Source organism: Branchiostoma lanceolatum, chromosome 12 (genome assembly GCF_035083965.1).
Source record: "Branchiostoma lanceolatum isolate klBraLanc5 chromosome 12, klBraLanc5.hap2, whole genome shotgun sequence".
NCBI classification, from domain to species: Eukaryota; Metazoa; Chordata; class Leptocardii; order Amphioxiformes; family Branchiostomatidae; genus Branchiostoma; species Branchiostoma lanceolatum.
Window position 1 is genome coordinate 522,974 of NC_089733.1, and position 19,266 is coordinate 542,239.

Sequence of the window (19,266 nt, forward strand, 5' to 3'; positions counted from 1 at the left end):
ATAGGGGTGAAGATAGATTAAAAAAATTGGAACAAAAACTAAAAATGGTTTCCAGCGGTGGTTCGTCATTTCTCATGTACATGACTGAAGTTGCGCTGAGCTGGACTGAGATACATTGCAACAAGCTATGATAATGTACAGGACTGGACTGACCTGAGTGGCCTGTTGTCTCCAGCAGCAGCTTTCTTTAAAATCTCAGTCACTAAAACTATTTTGGTAACCGAACATCAGGAAACAAAAAAGGTTAAGATTAACTTTATGTTTAAAGCCATTTCAATACCACCTAACATGAAAACTTCTTGATACTGACATGCTCTTTTCAATTGTTGTACCTCATTTATAGGATTTACAGAGATAACAGCAACTTCTGCAACTAAAACTGTTTGATATTTCTCACGTTCCTATTACCAGAATGGGACATCCATCGGTTGCTACAGGATCTCTGTTTGACTCTTGTTGTAATGTTTGTATTTACAACTTTTTCAAATCAAGGCTTATGACCTTGAACTTTTTGCACTCTCACATTAGATGTGAGGTCTACAGAGGATGTCATCTATGAGTTGTAGTGGCCTGATACTCAGTGGAGGATCAAGCCTCACTTCCATGTTCCAATTGTTTTCAGTACAGTTGCATCCAGGTCCTTTCAACTGACACAGCAGGGGGGGGGGGGGTTCTGAAAGGTCATTAGATGCTCTGACTTTGAATTTGAATTCTAACTTTCCAAATATCAAAATCATTAAAACCTTCCCATAAGTAATATTTGGCATCATTCAAATAAAAAAGGCCTGACATGCCAAGAACAATAGCTATTCTGCGATATTTACAAACTTTATTGAAATATGACAGTTCCAATCACAAGACAAGTCTCTTGTATCTCTGAACAGTCAAACCAATCAAATTTGTATATATGAACAAAGTTATGGAACACTACTATGATTCTTCTATATGCAATACCATGATTTTACTCTTGACATGTTACATATACATACTGAAACTCACACTACATGGATGCAGAAAATAGGTCAGTTTTTAGGTTCCTCTACAATGAAATATACAGTAATTTTCTTCAATATTCTATATTGTTGATAAAGCATCTTTCTTTTTGACAATAAAGGGAAATCCTCATTAGACAATTTGGCTGTTATAAGCCCTTGTCACATGACACGCCATAGACAAGGTAGACAGTGGTGAATTTTCACAGTTGAGTAAACATCATATTGAAGAAAGGCACGGCACGTAATGACACCTCAATACTGCCAGACGGCACTGACCAAATACTATCTACTGCATCTGCTGACGCATCAGTCATGGCAGTCATCATTGTCGCATCAAGATAATTCACATAAAAACACAACTTGAGGGTGAAAAGCCAGTAAACTTCTCACCAGAGTAAGAAGTCTAGAACTGTTACTTTTTCTACGGATACGTCTTTCTTCAAAACACTACATCAGAACATGCTGCCAGTCACGAAAAAGGCAAATTTTGGTAAAGACCTGCGTTGGCAACACCTTATCTAGACAGTATCAGTTGATTACAAAATGGTTTCACAGGACCTGAAACACGTCATAGGTTGACAAGTACTGTACATTACATCAAGGACATTATATATGATAATGTCCTTGATTAAAGGGGAGTTCACTGTTCTACTGCCCTGGACTTGGTAAGATTTCCCAGACGTTGGTTCTACATTTGTATGTATGTACAGATTTTACAACACTTCCCGTAAGGCTCCAACTTGCTAGTTTCATTTATATCAAAGGAGCCAAAGCACTCTGGTTGAAGGCTTTTCTCTTTTGAAACCTTTGTAAGTACAATCAAATATAGAAATCAAATATAGATTTCATTTCTCTCACATACTACTTTATATCTGTACAGTAAGAAGCCAAATTTCAAGAATCTTATCACACTGCCAAACATTCACATGCCCTCAACTCCATGCACTGGTGCTCAACCTTTTTGATAGCTGAGTAAGCCACACATATTTACAGGAGTCCTGACAAAAAATCAGTTCATTCCGAGCCACATTCTGCTGGCTTGTTACAAATCATCTGCCCTGAAGTCTAGAGATGACAAACAATGATGTAGAGTCTGTGAATTACTGTTCCAGTGAGACTCATGCTTCCCTCCTGTTAAGCTACCATCTCTTGCCCTTCTGTTTGGTGTTCCTCGGGAATAGGACAGTGTCATATCAACAGCCAACATTACCAGGTTCTGTCATTCAATATGGTAACACTGCTAACAGGTAGAGTTGTTCAAAAAATGGCATTATCCAGCGCCTGGTCAGATGCAGTCGTGCAGACTCGCTGCATCTCCTGCATGTATGCCATCTGCTCCAGACTGTCGTCCAGGTGCCTGAGAGGCACGGTGTTGTCCCCCGTCACAGGGCAGTCTGTAGGCACAACCAGTGGTGGGTTCATCTGTGGGACCTGACAGGAAAAATGCACACAAAGAATGTTTCACAGTAACACAGGCACAAATATACATCATTATCTCCATGAAAAATGGAGATATAGTTTTGGGTGTGTCTGTTTGTCTGTCTGTCTGTTTGCTTGTTTGTTTGTCTGTTTGTGTTTCCGCACCACTCCAGTCAGCATAACCCAAGAGCCTCTTGATGGATTATGATGATAGTTGGTATGTGGGCGGGTGCTGTGAAGCCGAAATTCAAGGTCGATTCTGGGCCCCCTGGTATGTGACCTTGGTACTGCAGCAGAACTTCAATTTTTGTATCTTTTGACCTGGACGTGCTGTGGTCTTGATTTTTTGGTGGCACATAGCTTGTGATGTAATAAAGAAGTGGCGTAGGTTTGGGCCCCCTAGCAGCTTCCTGGAACTGCAGGGGCGTTTTTGTGAAAATCTTCTTAGGAGAATAACTTAACAAGGGAACAACGGATTTCCATGAAATTAAGTATGCAGGTAGCTTAGATAGAGATATACACAATGAAGTGCAAATTATGCTAATTTGGCCTTGATTTGCATAACTAATGAGGAAAATCTAAATTTGTCTAATAATGTGTTTTCCATTATAAGACTCAAATACATGTAACGTATGTAGTTTATGGAAAGTGGAGCATCAACAGATACCAATTATGCAAATGAATTCCTAATTTGCATAATTAATGCAAAAACACCCAAATTCATCTAATTGTAAAATTATTGGACTGTCAATATTGCAACATGTGTAAGTAAGATAAAGGTGTTTATGATTAAGCATATATTATGTAAATGTGTAAGTCATTTGCACAGATAGAATTGTTCATGGAGATATGAGGTCGCGGAACTCTTGTTAGCATCAAGTGTTGTGATGGTTTGAACTGGACTGAAGAGCAAATGTATCTATATACATGTAACATTACAGACTTAAATTGTATGAAGGTTCATCTGTGACAGTAATTGACATGGTAATAGATTTAGATGTTATTTCTTTACACAAAGTGATTACCAACAAGCTTTTGACAAGTCCTTCTCAAGTTGATTTAACCCAAAGCCTATGAGTAGTACGACACAGCAGGCTCCGATACCGACTGTTGGGCACCTTTGACCAGCTTTTGGATGTCATACTTCAGCTCAGGTGATGTAGGCTCGGATCAAATTAAACAGAGAAGGACCAGAGGACTTGTTGAAAGCTTGCTGGTAAGTGCTTTACTTTGTGTGTGGAAATAGTGGTATATTCATTATGACTCTAGTCATCTTCAATATTTACAATCTTCAGACTCGATATAACTTATCACTGTAAACAGGAGAGGACCTGTCAGGTTCAATGTTGTTGGCTGCGTTGAAGATCTATACTGTACCTGGCTGTCTGTTTTCAGCACTGGACGCTGATTGTCAGGGAATGCCATGGAGAACAATGCCTCAGGGTCACATGTGAACTTGTAGACATAACGTTCCCCTGCCACTTTCTGCATGATGCCTTTCTCATAGTAGTACCGCAAGGAGCGGCTGAGTTTATCATAGTTCATGGCCGGTCTGTTCTTCTGCATGCCCCAACGCCGGGCAACCTGTCATAGTGGTGCAACAGCAAAGTAAGTCAAACACTCCAGCACAAGATATACAGTCTTCACTTGTGTCTTTGTACAATCTCTAAATGAAATCAAAAAGATATTCTTGTGGTGTAAAGGTTCACATGTACACACCTCCTCTGGTTCAATGAGTTTGAACTCCAGTCCTCTGCCTGTCCATGCGATGAAGGGCGTGTTACTTGGGTCCTCTAATAAGGCCACCAGGAACTGCCACAGCTGGAGAGAACCTCGACGCTGGTAGGTTGGAGCTTCCCGGTACAGCTCTGGCTTCATACCTAAAAATACACCATTTGAACATATTTTTAAACTACCTACAGCTAACTGTTGATCGGGATTAGTACAGGCTGATGGGACCTGATATAAGCTTGTGTCGACGGGGATAGAAATCACTCATGGTCTTCATTACCTGCGATGTGATGATATTCATACAATCATGTAATCACAGCAGTGTAAGATAAGATTTGATTTGGGTGTGATTAGAGGCTGTGCAAGGCAAAGATTCATAAGTACCACAGTTGCTGCACTGGGTGGTCATGTTGAGTAGAGGTACATGCATCAAAGAGTGTCTTCTGATGGGCAGTGGAGCCATGTCAGACAACCGGACAGAACCCTTCCCTGCTGAGTTAGATCCACAGATAAGCCTACATCAGTTCAATCAACCAGTAACTTCCTATTTTTGACAGTGATGGATCTTTTGAAGCCAAACTATGTACCTTATAGTGACAAATGGTTTCATTAATGGCTGTATCACAGTAACTTTATTCTGAGACTAACGAATATTGGAGCTGTCATATTCAAACAACCTTAGCAGTACATGTATGTTGTTTTTCTATCTTTCATTGATAAATAATTACAACTAGGAACACCAAAACACCATTCAAACCCTGGAATTTTAAGTTTTCACATTTAATAATACAGCTGCACTCCATTCAAAATTTCAAAGCTGCTTATTATGCACCAACATCATTTGGTACATGACACACTGGACATACAAATTATGATTCTCTTTACTTCAGAATGCCTGAAAGCCCATATCAGGTTCCACATCATTTAGAGTCTTCACAGGGTTGGTATTACCAGCGATCAGATTTCACTAAAAGTCTGCAGACAGGAAGTGGCTAATCTCTGCCTGGGGCATTGGAACTTCTGATGGTGATTTGGTCCCAGAGGGATTTTAGAGTATGTTATGCTGAGGTACAATTTTGCTGTTGTCATCATATGCATTCCCATATCACACAACAACCATGTTATGGTTGATGTCATATAATTGTCAAAAATGTTATATTTTCGCAACAATTTTGCATAAGGATTGACCAGTTGCAAGCTGCTTAACTTGTGTTTTACAAGCAGCCGTGGTGTTTCACTCGTGTAGATTTTTGAAGTTTCAACTTCAGAAATTTGATGGCATCATCGGCTACCGACTCTCCAAACTCTGAGCTTCTCATTTTCTCTCTGCCTTGATAATATGGATGACATGTGCACACATCAATTTTTGTCGGTTAAAAATAAGGCTCTGACCATGCTGTAAATCATACAAAGAAGCTGCAAAACAAGCAAATATATACCAAGAATTGCAAAAAAACATGGATACTGATGTCATACAATGCCTTTTCCAATTGCAGTAGTGGTAGTAACATGTGGTAGGATTTACCATCTTTTCCCTCCCTATATGCGCCCTTGATTTGTGGCCAATCACAAGGGGAGTTATAACTTGCCTAACTACACACCCAGTATAGCATGATTTCATTGGATCTCGAGGAAGTTGAAATGACCCTTCCAATATGCTTACTTTTCAGATATTTTGTGGCTTACTCTTTGAAGGAAGATTGGAAGAAAGTATACATGTAGGAACAGCATGGTTCAGGGAAAGTTTTTGTAGCTTCTTCCACAATCTAATCATTACTGATTGACAAGACCATGCAAGTGTAGCAAGCTCAGAAACCATGTTGGTACTGTCGTGTGCACAGCTGGCATACTTCCAACCTTGGAAGCACTTTTTTGTATTTAAGGGTCGAAAATCATGATTCATAATGCAAAGTCTGTTTTATAAAGTGCGCAATCAAAAGTTGTTTATACCTTTTCTGCACATTGCAGTTGAATATTGGAAGTTCTGTCAGTTCTGTCAGTTCTGTCAGTGCTTTGCCAATCATGGTCTGATTAACTATGGAAACTACGCCCTAATTTTCACACGTTACGTATAATGATATAAATCTCAATCTAAGGGACATACCACTAAATATGGAATTCTTAACATTTGCCACTCATGTGTTAAGGGCATTTCTGATCAAATATGCAAAGGAGCTATGTCTAATGTTCAACTTCGACACATCAAGAATGAAATTCCTGTCATTCAACCGTATTGTATCATAGCACTTATGCAAATAAGGTCATCAGTTGCATAATCAATATCTGTTGTATCTAACAGGTATTTAAGTCCTTTCAAAGACTGCAGTGGAATTATAGAATTCCCTACTTAGTTGCGTAAATCAATTCCTGATTGGCATAATCATTATTTTGTCCTTTTCTTAATCTACGCACATGCCGAAGCATCAACCCTTTCTTAAGTTCTTGTTTGGCAAAGTCTCAAGCTAAAAGGCCCCCTGCAGTTTAGAAAGCTGTTAGGGAGACAATCCTATGTGACGTCTTTCCTAACCCAAGAGCTATTTGCTACCACAATATCATGCCCACAGCATTTCCAGGACAAGAGATATCAAAACTGAGAGTTATGCTGTGCTTTGTTTTGCTGACACCTAGGCTACCACCTATCATGAAGATCCATCCTCAAGTTATGCTATCCACAAATAAACAAACACATGTACAAACACACCTAGTAAAAAAACAGAGCTGATAACAGAAAATTCTTGGTGAAAGTAATCATGTTCCTGAGAATCATAGGAACTTACCTTGTATTTATGTCACAACTTTATCTTGTATCAAGCAATGTCCATCTCAAAACAATTCTACAATTTTGCCACATGTGACCTTACCTTCGGCTAACTTTTCTGGCAGGCAGCTGTCGTCATAGAAAGACCTGATGTTGCTGTCGGTAAGAAAGCCTGAAGAAAACAAGAAAAAATGTTATTGTATTACGCTCTATTAAAGCAACATTATTAAATTTTGGGACCTCAAATCCTTGTCCCTTTAGGTAAAGTTAGGCCTGAAGCAGATTAGAACGATTGTTCCAGCCAGTCTAGCAAATCTATGATGTAGTGAACACCTCCAGAAGCCAGTCTGAGGGATTGTGTTGTTGCGTAACGGTTGACTTGCTGCTATTGTCTGCTATGATACTAGCCCTATCAGAAGTGTGCTGAAGGTATCAAAAATTGCAGGAAGCTGCCAAAGACTATGATAGAGCACGGAGAGGTTTTTTAGGACAAAAACTTATTAGCACCAATACTGAGAGCAGGCACTGGGTTCAAGTAACAGCAGGGATCTCTAGGCAAACTGTAAATTGTTGTAACAAAATATGGAATTAATCTTTGGACTCTTTACAAACCCAAAAGCTTCAAATGTCTGACAGTGACCATTCTAGTACTTTACCAAGTTAGATAACACTGCAGCCAATAGTGTTTTATTATGATTTAACTATTTTGCATAATGAAATTTGGGCAGCAGATCTGATAAATCTAGATCCTTGATACAGAGGACAATTGGATATGTTACACAGCATGATAGGAAAGAGCAGGTGCTGGAACTGTGCCCTTTTTCATGTGTACTTACGGTACAGAAATAGATACAACACTTTACATATACAGGTTATCAGCACAATGAAGGTATGAGACAGTTGTGTGGGGAACATAACAGCTGTGTTTACCATGTGACAATAACTGTTACAGGCTAAGAGTCAACTGAACTGCCAGATCAAGGCACATTTTATATGGGCTGCTCAGCAAAGTCTAACAAGATTAATTAATAGTCAAGTCAAACCTGGTGAGATGACAACCCCGCTTAGGTGACCAACTCCCACTTTTTCTGTCCCTTTAAATTTCTCTTTACACACAAGCATTAAGCACCCTTTGCGATCTCACATTAGGGGTGGGGTGCATGTGTCATTTGGAATGAGTTATATCATTTGCTTTGAGGAGGGTACTCCGAGTGCTAGCCTGGTGGAAACCTGTCTATCTTGACCACCTACTATAGTGATCGCTTTCACAGACTCCCTTGAGTCTGACTGTCATTACTTTTGTTGTTATTGGATCACCTTAACTCCAGTGTAAGACCTGCAGTCCTGTTGGCTTACCTTCTGCTGCAGTAGCCTGTGGGCCGTACATGGAGTCCCGGCGCTGGTAAGGGTCCCACACTGGAACTTCTACAACAACATACAAATCACATTTCACAATCACACCCTGTAATAAGAAGATTCAGAGGTTGGAATCGATGTTGTTACGATTTTTTGTTCAAGGACACAATACTCTCATCTTCTGGCACATTTCGCATTGAATTGCGTGTGGGTATGACATAAATAAAATACAACACGGTGTATTCCGCATCACACTAGGTCACAGCCCTCCCGCGGGTCGAATTGACCTCTGGCCTACAGCCGTCGGGCGATCCTACCCGCGGTCGGGCTGGTACCTCAGGTGATACGGAATATCCTGTGTTGTATTCCATATTTATCTCTAGCATCACCAAGTAAGTACCATTTCAAAACAAATATGACGGCGTTCTAAATACAAGGAGTAAGTTCACCCCAGACACCTCGCCATGGTTATCATTTTCAGTTGCCACACTTATTGTTGCAAAACAGGGAGGATCTTCAAATCATCATTCCTTCTGTACCAAACACGGTTAGCCCTGTCCATTTCAAGGATGATTACCCTCGTCCTTTAACTAACAACATGTCCTTCTAATTCTTCTACACTAACCTGCTTGTCCGCCATCATACCCCATGTCTATCGGCTCCTGTTTGATTGGTGGGCATGGTGGGAAGGGTGGAGCCATGGCACGACTGTACATGGGCTCAGGGAACTCCTGTTTGATGTTGGTCGGAAATGGAGACTGGCCCTCACTACGAGGTGGCTGGAAACCTGTGTCTGACGTTGATCGCTGGAAATGCATGTGGTCAGGGACTTGTCTTTGGAACATGGGATCTGACACCTGTCGCTGGAAGGCATGAGGATCTGCCAATCTGTAGGCGGGCTCAGACAGTTGTCTCTGGTACCTGCAATTGACAAAAAGTAATGAAATTTTCTTCAGATAACACTTAGTATTAGGGCATAAGAATCAAACGTGTATTCTCTTATACTGTGTACATGGCAAAAAACTGTTATCATGTGCATCTCACAGATATATGCTGCTACCTTCACTTGCACCACTGGAGAACGTGCGAGTAATCTCTGACAAGGAAAACCCACTTTCGTGCTTTAGGCCACACCAATTCTATTTGTTGGTTCTCTAAATCGTCGCTTTTTTAACCTTTTTTTTTTGGCAGATGAACTAATACGATGTCTAAACAGAAAGATCTAACGTTACATGATTGTACTTCCTTCAGGCTTTTCGGGTTCAGTTTTGGACTCTCAGGTATTTTGGACTTGATTCTTGGACGTTGTACTACATGTAGTACAGGTCCGAATCATGTCCAGTGACCTGGTAGCCACCCCTAGACTAGACGTAGATGTGTAGACCTAGATGTTTTCATTTTGTGTCTTTCTTTCACAAAAGCCCCCATCTCCTCAGGCTTGATCCACTAGACCCAGAATTTTTTTTCCCTGTCGATTAATATTTTTCCTGAAAAAATCTGAGAACCAACAAATCAAATTGGTGTGGCCTTATGATAGGTTTCTTTGGATTCCATGATGATTTGTACATGTAAGGTTGGAGGTGTACCTGGGGGGTTCTGGTGGAGGTGGACTTGTTACATGTAAGGTTGGAGGTGTACCTGGGGGGTTCTGGAGGATGTGGACTTGTTACATGTAAGGTTGGAGGTGTACCTGGGGGGTTCTGGTGGAGGTGGACTTGTTACATGTAAGGTTGGAGGTGTACCTGGGGGGTTCTGGTGGAGGTGGACTTGTTACATGTAAGGTTGGAGGTGTACCTGGGGGGTTCTGGTGGAAGTGGACTTATTACATGTAAGGTTGGAGGTGTACCTGGGGGGTTCTGGAGGATGTGGACTTGTTACATGTAAGGTTGGAGGTGTACCTGGGGGGTTCTGGTGGAGGTGGACTTGTTACATGTAAGGTTGGAGGTGTACCTGGGGGGGTCTGGTGGAGGTGGACTTGTTACATGTAAGGTTGGAGGTGTACCTGGGGGGTTCTGGTGGAGGTGGACTTGTTACATGTAAGGTTGGAGGTGTACCTGGGGGGTTCTGGTGGAGGTGGACTTGTTACATGTAAGGTTGGAGGTGTACCTGGGGGGTTCTGGTGGAGGTGGACTTGTTACATGTAAGGTTGGAGGTGTACCTGGGGGGTACTGGTGGAGGTGGACTTGTTACATGTAAGGTTGGAGGTGTACCTGGGGGGTTCTGGTGGAGGTGGACTTGTTACATGTATGGTTGGAGGTGTACCTGGGGGGTTCTGGTGGAGGTGGACTTGTTACATGTAAGGTTGGAGGTGTACCTGGGGGGTTCTGGTGGAGGTGGACTTGTTACATGTAAGGTTGGAGGTGTACCTGGGGGGTACTGGTGGAGGTGGACTTGTTACATGTAAGGTTGGAGGTGTACCTGGGGGGTTCTGGTGGAGGTGGACTTGTTACATGTAAGGTTGGAGGTGTACCTGGGGGGTTCTGGCGGAGGTGGACTTGTTACATGTAAGGTTGGAGGTGTACCTGGGGGGTTCTGGCGGAGGTGGACTTGTTACATGTAAGGTTGGAGGTGTACCTGGGGGGTTCTGGTGGAGGTGGACTTGTTACATGTAAGGTTGGAGGTGTACCTGGGGGGTTCTGGTGGAGGTGGACTTGTTACATGTAAGGTTGGAGGTGTACCTGGGGGGTTCTGGTGGAGGTGGACTTGTTACATGTAAGGTTGGAGGTGTACCTGGGGGGGGGGGGGGTCTGGTGGAGGTGGACTTGTTACATGTAAGGTTGGAGGTGTACATGGGGGGTTCTGGTGGAGGTGGACTTGTTACATGTAAGGTTGGAGGTGTACCTGGGGGGTTCTGGTGGAGGTGGACTTGTTACATGTAACTAAGGTTGGAGGTGTACCTGGGGGGTTCTGGTGGAGGTGGATAGCCTGTACTGGAGGTACTGGGTGGGTAAGACAGGCCATCTTGTTTCGGGGTGGGTGGCTGGGGTGGTGGTAGAGGCGGCAGCTTAGGATCGCACGGGTTCCCCATGAACAGCTGCTCGCCAAAGTCGAACTTGTCCGGGTTGGACACCTCGCCAGGCGGAGCCATGTGTGAGCAGGGGCGAGGACACTCATCAAGGCTGCGGGGCTCCGACTTCACCTTCATGGGGGCCGTCAAAACTGCAATGAACAGTAGATGGTCAGCTCTCCACTGTACATATATTGCTGTTTGCATTCCACTCATGGGTGCATTCACACTATTAAACTGATGAATATTTGAATGTATCAGGATATGTCAGTATACAGTATGTAAGCAATGGTCATCAGTTCGGACACTGTTTGCCCCTAACATACAAATGTATGTGCAACTGTGGAATTGTAATTAATAGAGTCAAATCAAACTGGCCCAAGACAACAACTTGGGGGAACAAAAAATGGTCTACTTGGACAGGTGCTTTCTTGAATAGGAGCAACTCACAATATGGCAGAGATATAGTGATTTCCAAGTAGAGTTGTTTTAATGACAAATATCTTATTACATAGCTGGACCAAAAACGCAGTAATTACCAACAGGTTATTTTACATACTCGTATAGTACATCTTTTATCACACAAGATGACTAAAATGAGACAAGCAACAGACTAAAGATAAAAATCACAGTAATTACAACAACAATTTTGTATCTCTTCATCTTGTACAATGTAGAAGAAATGGGTGAACACAATTGTTTTTAACAGTATTTCTTGAAACCAGGGCTCCCGCAGCGCAGCCATGAGGGAGAGGTCCAGCGAGGGGGAAATTCCCCCCTCCTCCATAGAAGCTGTTGCATTTTGCCTTTATAACTTTCAATAGACCGATCCTGAAGCCACGCCCCCCAGTTCTATTTCGAACACCCCCCCAAAACAGCACCTCACGGACAAGAATGGCACCGCCACTTGGCTGACAATAATGGGGACTAACTTCTATTAAAGCTTTAAGCTATTTTTTTCTCTGAAACCCTAGTTTTAGAGTGGGCCAAAGAAAAAGGCAATGACTTCTTTGTTGAAGGCTGCATCTACCGAGTAGAGTTGTTTGGTGATGGGGTGGATGTAGTTGTGGTGAGAGCATGATAATTAAGGTCAATGTGGAAGCATTACCTTATCAGTGGTCAGGTGTGCCCCATTACTGACAAGCAGCAGATGCAAGTGTAAAGCAGGGTACGTATATCTGTGACAGGTTTCCTACTGTGCTGGCTGCATGCATTACAGCTGCATGATCTTAAGTAATAAAGAATTAAAATGCCCTTCTTTTACTGTTACTGTACCCTTTTCACTTTCAAGTTCATCGGTTTCACACACAAGTACAGAAGAGACGGAATTCTGCACTAACGGACTTTGTAGTATTTGAAATGTGGTACAAGTTTCCCTTGAGTGCCCAAGCTCTTTTCTTTTTTGTTTCTGTCCTGCACACATGCAACCAATATCATGGAAAACCAGTCACAGATATACGTACCCTGCTTTACACAATGCTATTTCTGTCCTACTAGCACTTTTTTTGACAGGATCAGTCTATTGGAGGCCTTGTCCTCTAACTTAAGCTGTAAATCCCAAAAGTTGTCAGAGGGTCGGGTTAAAAAATTTGTCCTAGGCCCTCCCCCCAGGTCAAATTGTTTTTCCTAGGCCCTCTCGACAAGCCAATATTTTTTGCTACGACCACCCCTCCTATTAACTCTTCAAACATATTCAAGATAGCAAGAAAATTACTGCGCTCCCATTTGGAAGTGTCCTTTACGTCATACTTTACAATGGATCTCACCAACAAAGCAGATCTATCTGTTAGACACCCTACACACAAAAAAGGGAAACTGAATGGCTCATAGCCCATGTTACAAGTGCTTAAAGGCTAATCCACCCTTTATTCATAAATGAATCCACTGTATGTAAGTGGAAAAGTATCTGTACATGATTGATGCCAGTGGCGCGCTGCCCTCCCCTTTATAAACACGTTGCAAACTCGTGAGGCAAAGACTGGCGTGCTGAAGATTATTCAAGTATCTTACACATATTAAATTTACATTCATAATGTCAGAAATATTCTATCATATTCATCAAAAATGCTAACCATCTGAATGACCGTATAATCAGTTACTAGAATATTCTTCAATCAGTGACGTATTTCAAGGGTAACAAACACGTCCATAGACGGCCAGGACTGTAAATCCGCACTCAGCCAACATGAACTCCAAATGTGGCATAGAGTCACTAACGGCCCTATCTCGGTTGTTCATTTCAACATTATGCAAACAATACCACCATCGATTAGAGTCCTAGGCTGACATCAGCTTCTAGAATTTGTCAGAAGACTCAGATTCAAAACGTCACCCTGGCAAGTTGATTCCCAGCGACAGGAAGTCAATTAATATTTCCCAATATAAAGATATTGGTTAGGCCATGTTGATTTAATTATATGGATGACATCAGCACGTTTCCAAAAAAAGGTTTCGGCCATACTGTAAATTGCAAAAAGCAGCTGCAAAATGAGAAAATACATGTTGTAAATTGTGAAAAAATATTTTGGAAAACGGACAATAATGTTGTATAATGCCAAAGTCAATTCTGAAGGCAAAGAAGAAGTTTGAAAGAACAAAAATGAAGAATCTATTTTTAGGTATACCACACTCTGTGTGTTCATCCTTCCTGTCCATGTAGATTTCATAATAAAGGCAACTTTTTTTGCCAAACTTTTTTTTATTTGCATGCTTGCATAGTTTTAGGGTTCTCTGAGGATGAAATATAACTTATAATTGTAACCTATTTGCCGATAAGTAGATGGACTGTTGTTAATGTAGGCGGTGTCGTTTTTTCGTAATGATTTTGTTAATCGGGCCACATTCACTACGTACAGTAGCTGGGGTCAGGCCGCGGAGTCAGTGAGTAGTAGTAGCCCATTTCAGTGTTTACCTGTTATAATGGAGAGAATGAAGGGTTCGTGAAGTGTATGAACGCCAATTTTCTCAAATCGTCGCATCGGGACGTGGTCGTCTTGGACAAGTCACTTATGCTTGCGTCTATGGGGAAAAATTTTGGGACCTAGAAAATGCAGTCATCATTGTCAGCTGGAAGAGGCGGTCACTCCAGCAGGTTTGACTGGTTCTGATGCTTTGTAACAAGTTTGATGCTTGGAAGAACTGTTACATTGCAAGTTTCCCTCCCACTTGTTTGGCTCCATCGAGATGCACACCTAAATCACTTGGAATCATTACTACATCAAACATCACAAACACCCAAGATCACTGACATAAATGTGATCTTCCAGATTTGCCTGTGTGCGAGACAGTAATCCACCTATCATGCTGGTATTTGTCAGTTTCAGCTGGCCCCAGGGGTTGACATTTGGAGCCATGCTACATGAAGACAACCTTTTCTAGTTGTGGGCAGGGTTTGTGTGGGGGGCAGGCAGCAGGCTGCTTGTGCCTGGGGCCATGGACAATATCAGGTTACAGTTTGGCCTGGAGCTTGTCCCAGCACCTGGGTGACTGCCAACAGTTAGACCCATACACACTGGGAACATTTTTGGACGTGCGATAGTGTCGTGCGACCAAAACATGCGTTTTTAACGTACGTCTGCTTTTTCCCCGGGTGCGAACCGGCCCGCACGGTCACACAACATAAATTCCCCAGGTGATCCTCTATTTTCTAATTAATTAAATTAAACAACCTCAGCCTATGCCTGAAAACAATGTACCCGACAAGGCCTGACAAAAGTAAGGTTACACAAAGAATGTCAGGGGGGCTAAGAAGAACTTGTCATATGTTCCTTTAAATCTTATTAACAACTCGCCTTCTTAAAAAGGATGGTTTATTGTCCAGCCAGATTGGTTTTGATTAAGTCGTATCGAAAAAATCCTGGTTTTACGTGAACTAACGTTACTTCTTTCCTCCTCAAGAGACTTTTCTTGTTCGCAGTTCACCTAGAAGTGTGCACATGCCAATAACCGAGCGTTAACTGGTCCTGCACGTAAACTGGTAACCTTACGTTCGCACCAATTGGGAGCGACAACAATCATCTGCATTAATACTGCAACTGTCTGGAATACAGCAGGCATGGAGAAGGGAAGGTTCCATCAGTAAGAATTGTTCTCAGTTGAGAAACCAGTTCTCAGTGGCAGTATATCTCTAACATATATGTCCAAAGGCTGTAGGGCGTTCTAAGACCTAACTGAAGGAACCATAGAAAACCAGGGCCAGGGATTGAGGGCAGTTTTTGTTGTAGGTTGAAACCTGATCTGGGCTCTTCACATCAAGTTTCATTCACAAAAGTCTGGAGCTCCATTCATGGGGTCTGGGTAAACATTGGTTTGTTCTAGAGCCTTGCAGGTCTGGATTCTCCCTGACACCCCTCACACACTGTGCCTTGGCTGGGAACATTATTACCAACATGCAGCAGTTAGAGGAGCCCCAGCCACCATGTAGGGCAGGAATGGTTGTGGCTATGTACACCATCTGGCGGCAAACCAAATGTCAATATTTAAGGAGAACAAATACATTTTGTCCCCACCAAGTAACACAAGATACTGCAATGGCCATATTTGTTGCAGGAGCCAGTCTTGGGCTGGACCAGCTCACTGAAACACTACCTTTCTGTTTGGCCAAATCAAGCATGGAATGGTAAAAAATTATGAACAGAATTTGCTTGCAAAAACCTGTCTAGTTCTATCATAAGACATGTTGAGCAATTACATAGAATATAGGGTCCTTTTCTATAGTGTTTATGAGAAAAAAAGGAAACCATATGCTAACTACTGTACAACCAAGCACTTTATATCAATGCAGCCAAAATAAGGTTTGAGTTCCATTTTCACCCTGGTTTTATAAAAACTAACCTCAAATATTGCTGAATAATTAATGTCAGCTCTTCATGAATATATCCATATGCTACAAAATGGCCCCCTACGGAATCAACCAATATTTCTACTCTATCAAAACAACATTCGCATGTTTTGTCTAAAACATGGAGAAAACCATTCTATGGGGTAGTAATACTAGTATTGGAAAGAGTCCTAGGAAGGTGACCGGGTCAACATGTCACACTGATATATCATCAACAACTAAGATCACAATTTCTCACAAGTTGAAAGCAAACTACACAGAGAACTAACTGGAAATCTAATTTCAAGGATATTTTCCTTCAAAGTCAAATATATACTGGGTAGTAATATCTTAATAGAAAGACTGAAAGGCAAATCTTCATTTTATAACTGTGATAACAATGATACATAATGCAAAACACATTATGGATTATGACCATAAAAAGTTGCAGGTTTTGAATATATCAATACTGACTCTTTTTATTCAGGATCTTCAGTACTTATATCACAATCATAAGGAGGTAACTAGTGCCCACTTTTTGTTTCTCCACTTAAAACATATAAATATAATTCCGTAGGAAGGCAGTAATTTGAATAGTCACCTGTCGGTAGTTGGAAACGGAAAGACATGACTCCTAGCACCAGCTGCACTGGTCCCAGCGTGTTTTAACTGTCCCATCCCGAACCCCGCTCCTCATGCCTTATCTCTGACAACACACTTACCACCAATCCCACACCCGCTACACTATCAATATGTCAATAGTCCTCCTCTATCCTTCCAAACTTCACCTTACATCTATCCCAACAAACTGTGGAACATTACTTACTGTTCTCAGCTTGGAAATCAGGCACAAACTGTTCTTCATCTTCAACACAACTTGCTATAAAATAAAGAGAAACATAATGATATCACACTGATACATGACATCTGCAAGTAGAAAATACAAGCATTTAAAGTGACTCTTTCTACTTAATCTACACATTTCCAGGATGCCATTTGATCATTTTTTGCAACACCGAAACCTTCACACAACAACAAATAACACATTTTGAAACTCTGGCATTACCTTCAGCTAGCCAGGCCTCCTGGAGCTGGCTTAGATCTTGGAACAGCTCTGTAGATAAAAATTAAAAGAATCAGAAGTCAGCATCCAATCATGCCAATCACTCCCTCATGATGATGATGATGTTTCGTGACATGGAAAAAAGGCTGCTCTAACATCCAACCATGAGCCATGCTACAACTTGAACCTGGAGCCAAAATTTGCACCTTTGCGAGATACACAATATAACGTAAATGCATGGTATAAAGACAGTAGTAGTAAGAAAAGGAATTTCTGTTTTGTTTTTTTCTGTTAGAAAATACTTGATAACCTACTTCAATAGAAAGAGTTTTATTATATGTCTTTCTCACAGATGATGACCAAAGGTTCTTGAACTGCTAAAAATTTGATTTGATCTGTTCTTAATCCACTATTTTGATTTCCAAAGAACTTATCAGAAGAAATGACCTTGCACCTTCAGAATCTTGGAGTTCCTTGCGCTTTTGTCCATCCTCTGTCGGAGGTGTGTCATCCTCCCGATCTGCACTGGGAACACTCTGCAACAAGGAAGTCAGAGACAAGTTCAGGACAGGACTGATTTTTTTCTTTATGAAACTGATAAAATTGATTTCATTGAAAGACTTGTCTGAACATAACTTCTATGGTAATGTTTTGTGCAAATGACTGCCAGAACACATAAAAAGATTGCTGGGCTAATGTAATGGGGAGACAACAACGACGTTCATAACATTGCAACTATAAACGAGGGTCTGCATGGGGGTCCCACGCTGAATTCAGAAGAACCCCCTATGTATTACGCTATAGTCAAGGAAGGCAATTACAGTACACGAAATTTGTGGATAAGACGCTTTCCCCACAAATAACGGGAAATCAAAATCGGCTGCCTACGCCATGCAGACCCTCATAAATTAAATAGCCTTTACTTCTCTCCTTCAATGGCAGCAGCTTTGCTAGAAATATTAGCCTGGATCATTAGTGGATGCCAACTTTTTCCAGGACCTGCACAGGCCAGCTCCTCGGCTCCTGGGCCAACATGCCCCGAGGAAATTTTACAGTAAGGTCCAACCCAGGGGGCTGTTGCAACATTTTGTTGATGGCGTTGGGCCTGGAGTAGGTCCATGGTTTTGGAAACAGTCTGGCATCCTGGCTAACTACAAGTGGAAAATATGGGTGAAATTTGTACCACGTTTTAGATTTCCCTTAAAAAACATATTTTTGTAAGGACTGCTTACCTGTGGATACATATAAGGCACTTCCTGGTCGTAGAATTCTTTTCGCTGGTTGTAGGCCATTGGCACTGCGTGTGTCGGGCCGCCCCGCTCACCCTACGAAAACATGGAGGCCGAAAATTATGAATGAACGCCTTCTACAACAGCAGCGTAACAGAGCACCGACGATGCTGGGTTCGAGTCCATCTTTACAGGAAATTATCACTTTACCTGCTTCTAACCCAGCAATGCAAAACTAGGTTTGTATCTAAACATATTATATGTTATCAACAGCTGTTTTCACATCTAAAGTAGAGTATGAGAACCCCACAAGATGGCAACATGAACGCGATCATGGTGGACGGCCCCAGACTGCTGCACAACGCCATACTTCTACAATTATATACAGTAGGCATTTCCAACCCTCACCTTTAAACACCAAACTCCTCACAATCAGGGACAAACCGGCGGTGATGACCTACTAAGTACAAGACTGCAAACTCCTTATTTCTCTCTACTCCTTCCTAGCGCGATTGCAAGCCAAAATACATTCGTTACGGGCAAAAATTCTTCATCTACGGCAAAGATTCTCCACTAAGAGAAATGTCCACTATGCCTCCGCAGCGCACCAGGACGAGAAGCTGTTGTGCTGGTTGGTCAAGTCATTAGCGATACTCGCCGGTGATTGGTCAAAGTAATCTATACTGTCAATGACTTCATTAATAATTATTTTGCTGAAACCCCAGGCGGGATCACTATGGCGACGCATTGACGTCATGAAGTAGCTTGAATATCAGGGAGGCGGAGCTAGCCATTGACAGCCTAAATATATCAAATACCTCCCGAATGTGAGCCAATCAGCTGTAGGGACCTTTGCCCTGGTGAAAGGTTTATCGATGGTAGACTGACA

The 19,266-nt window shown here is 41.9% G+C and overlaps 1 protein-coding gene across 3 annotated transcripts; it reads right to left on the minus strand.

The window, feature by feature from the left end:
* Positions 1 to 809: 809 nt before the first annotated feature.
* On the minus strand, positions 810 to 19,001 carry LOC136446604 (ETS translocation variant 1-like). 3 transcript variants are annotated; one of them, XM_066445055.1, is made up of 13 exons: positions 18,786 to 19,001; positions 18,381 to 18,473; positions 17,603 to 17,684; positions 17,152 to 17,199; positions 16,912 to 16,965; positions 11,157 to 11,418; positions 8,885 to 9,180; positions 8,260 to 8,328; positions 7,007 to 7,075; positions 4,530 to 4,634; positions 4,134 to 4,294; positions 3,792 to 3,998; positions 810 to 2,426 (listed from the first exon to the last, which is right to left on the minus strand). In XM_066445055.1, exons 2-13 carry the CDS (start codon positions 18,438 to 18,440, stop codon positions 2,253 to 2,255), a joined length of 1,587 nt encoding a protein of 528 aa, XP_066301152.1. In that variant the 5' UTR covers positions 18,441 to 18,473; positions 18,786 to 19,001; the 3' UTR covers positions 810 to 2,252. The 3 variants fall into 3 exon arrangements, with proteins under 3 accessions (XP_066301152.1, XP_066301151.1, XP_066301153.1); XM_066445054.1 differs by having other exon boundaries at positions 4,530 to 4,637; XM_066445056.1 differs by lacking the exon at positions 4,530 to 4,634.
* Between the last annotated feature and the right edge of the window lie 265 nt (positions 19,002 to 19,266).

What these genes read in the sequence shown, in the direction of transcription:
- LOC136446604 (XM_066445054.1), bottom strand. Translation starts at nt 18,440, where the DNA reads ATGGCCTACAACCAGCGAAAAGAATTCTACGACCAGGAAGTGCCTTAT. An exon ending in TGCCTTATATGTATCCACAG is followed by an intron (nt 17,685 to 18,380) that starts GTAAGCAGTCCT and finishes TCCTTGTTGCAG; the next exon opens with AGTGTTCCCAGTGCAGATCG. An exon ending in GGAACTCCAAGATTCTGAAG is followed by an intron (nt 17,200 to 17,602) that starts GTGCAAGGTCAT and finishes TTTTATCTACAG; the next exon opens with AGCTGTTCCAAGATCTAAGC.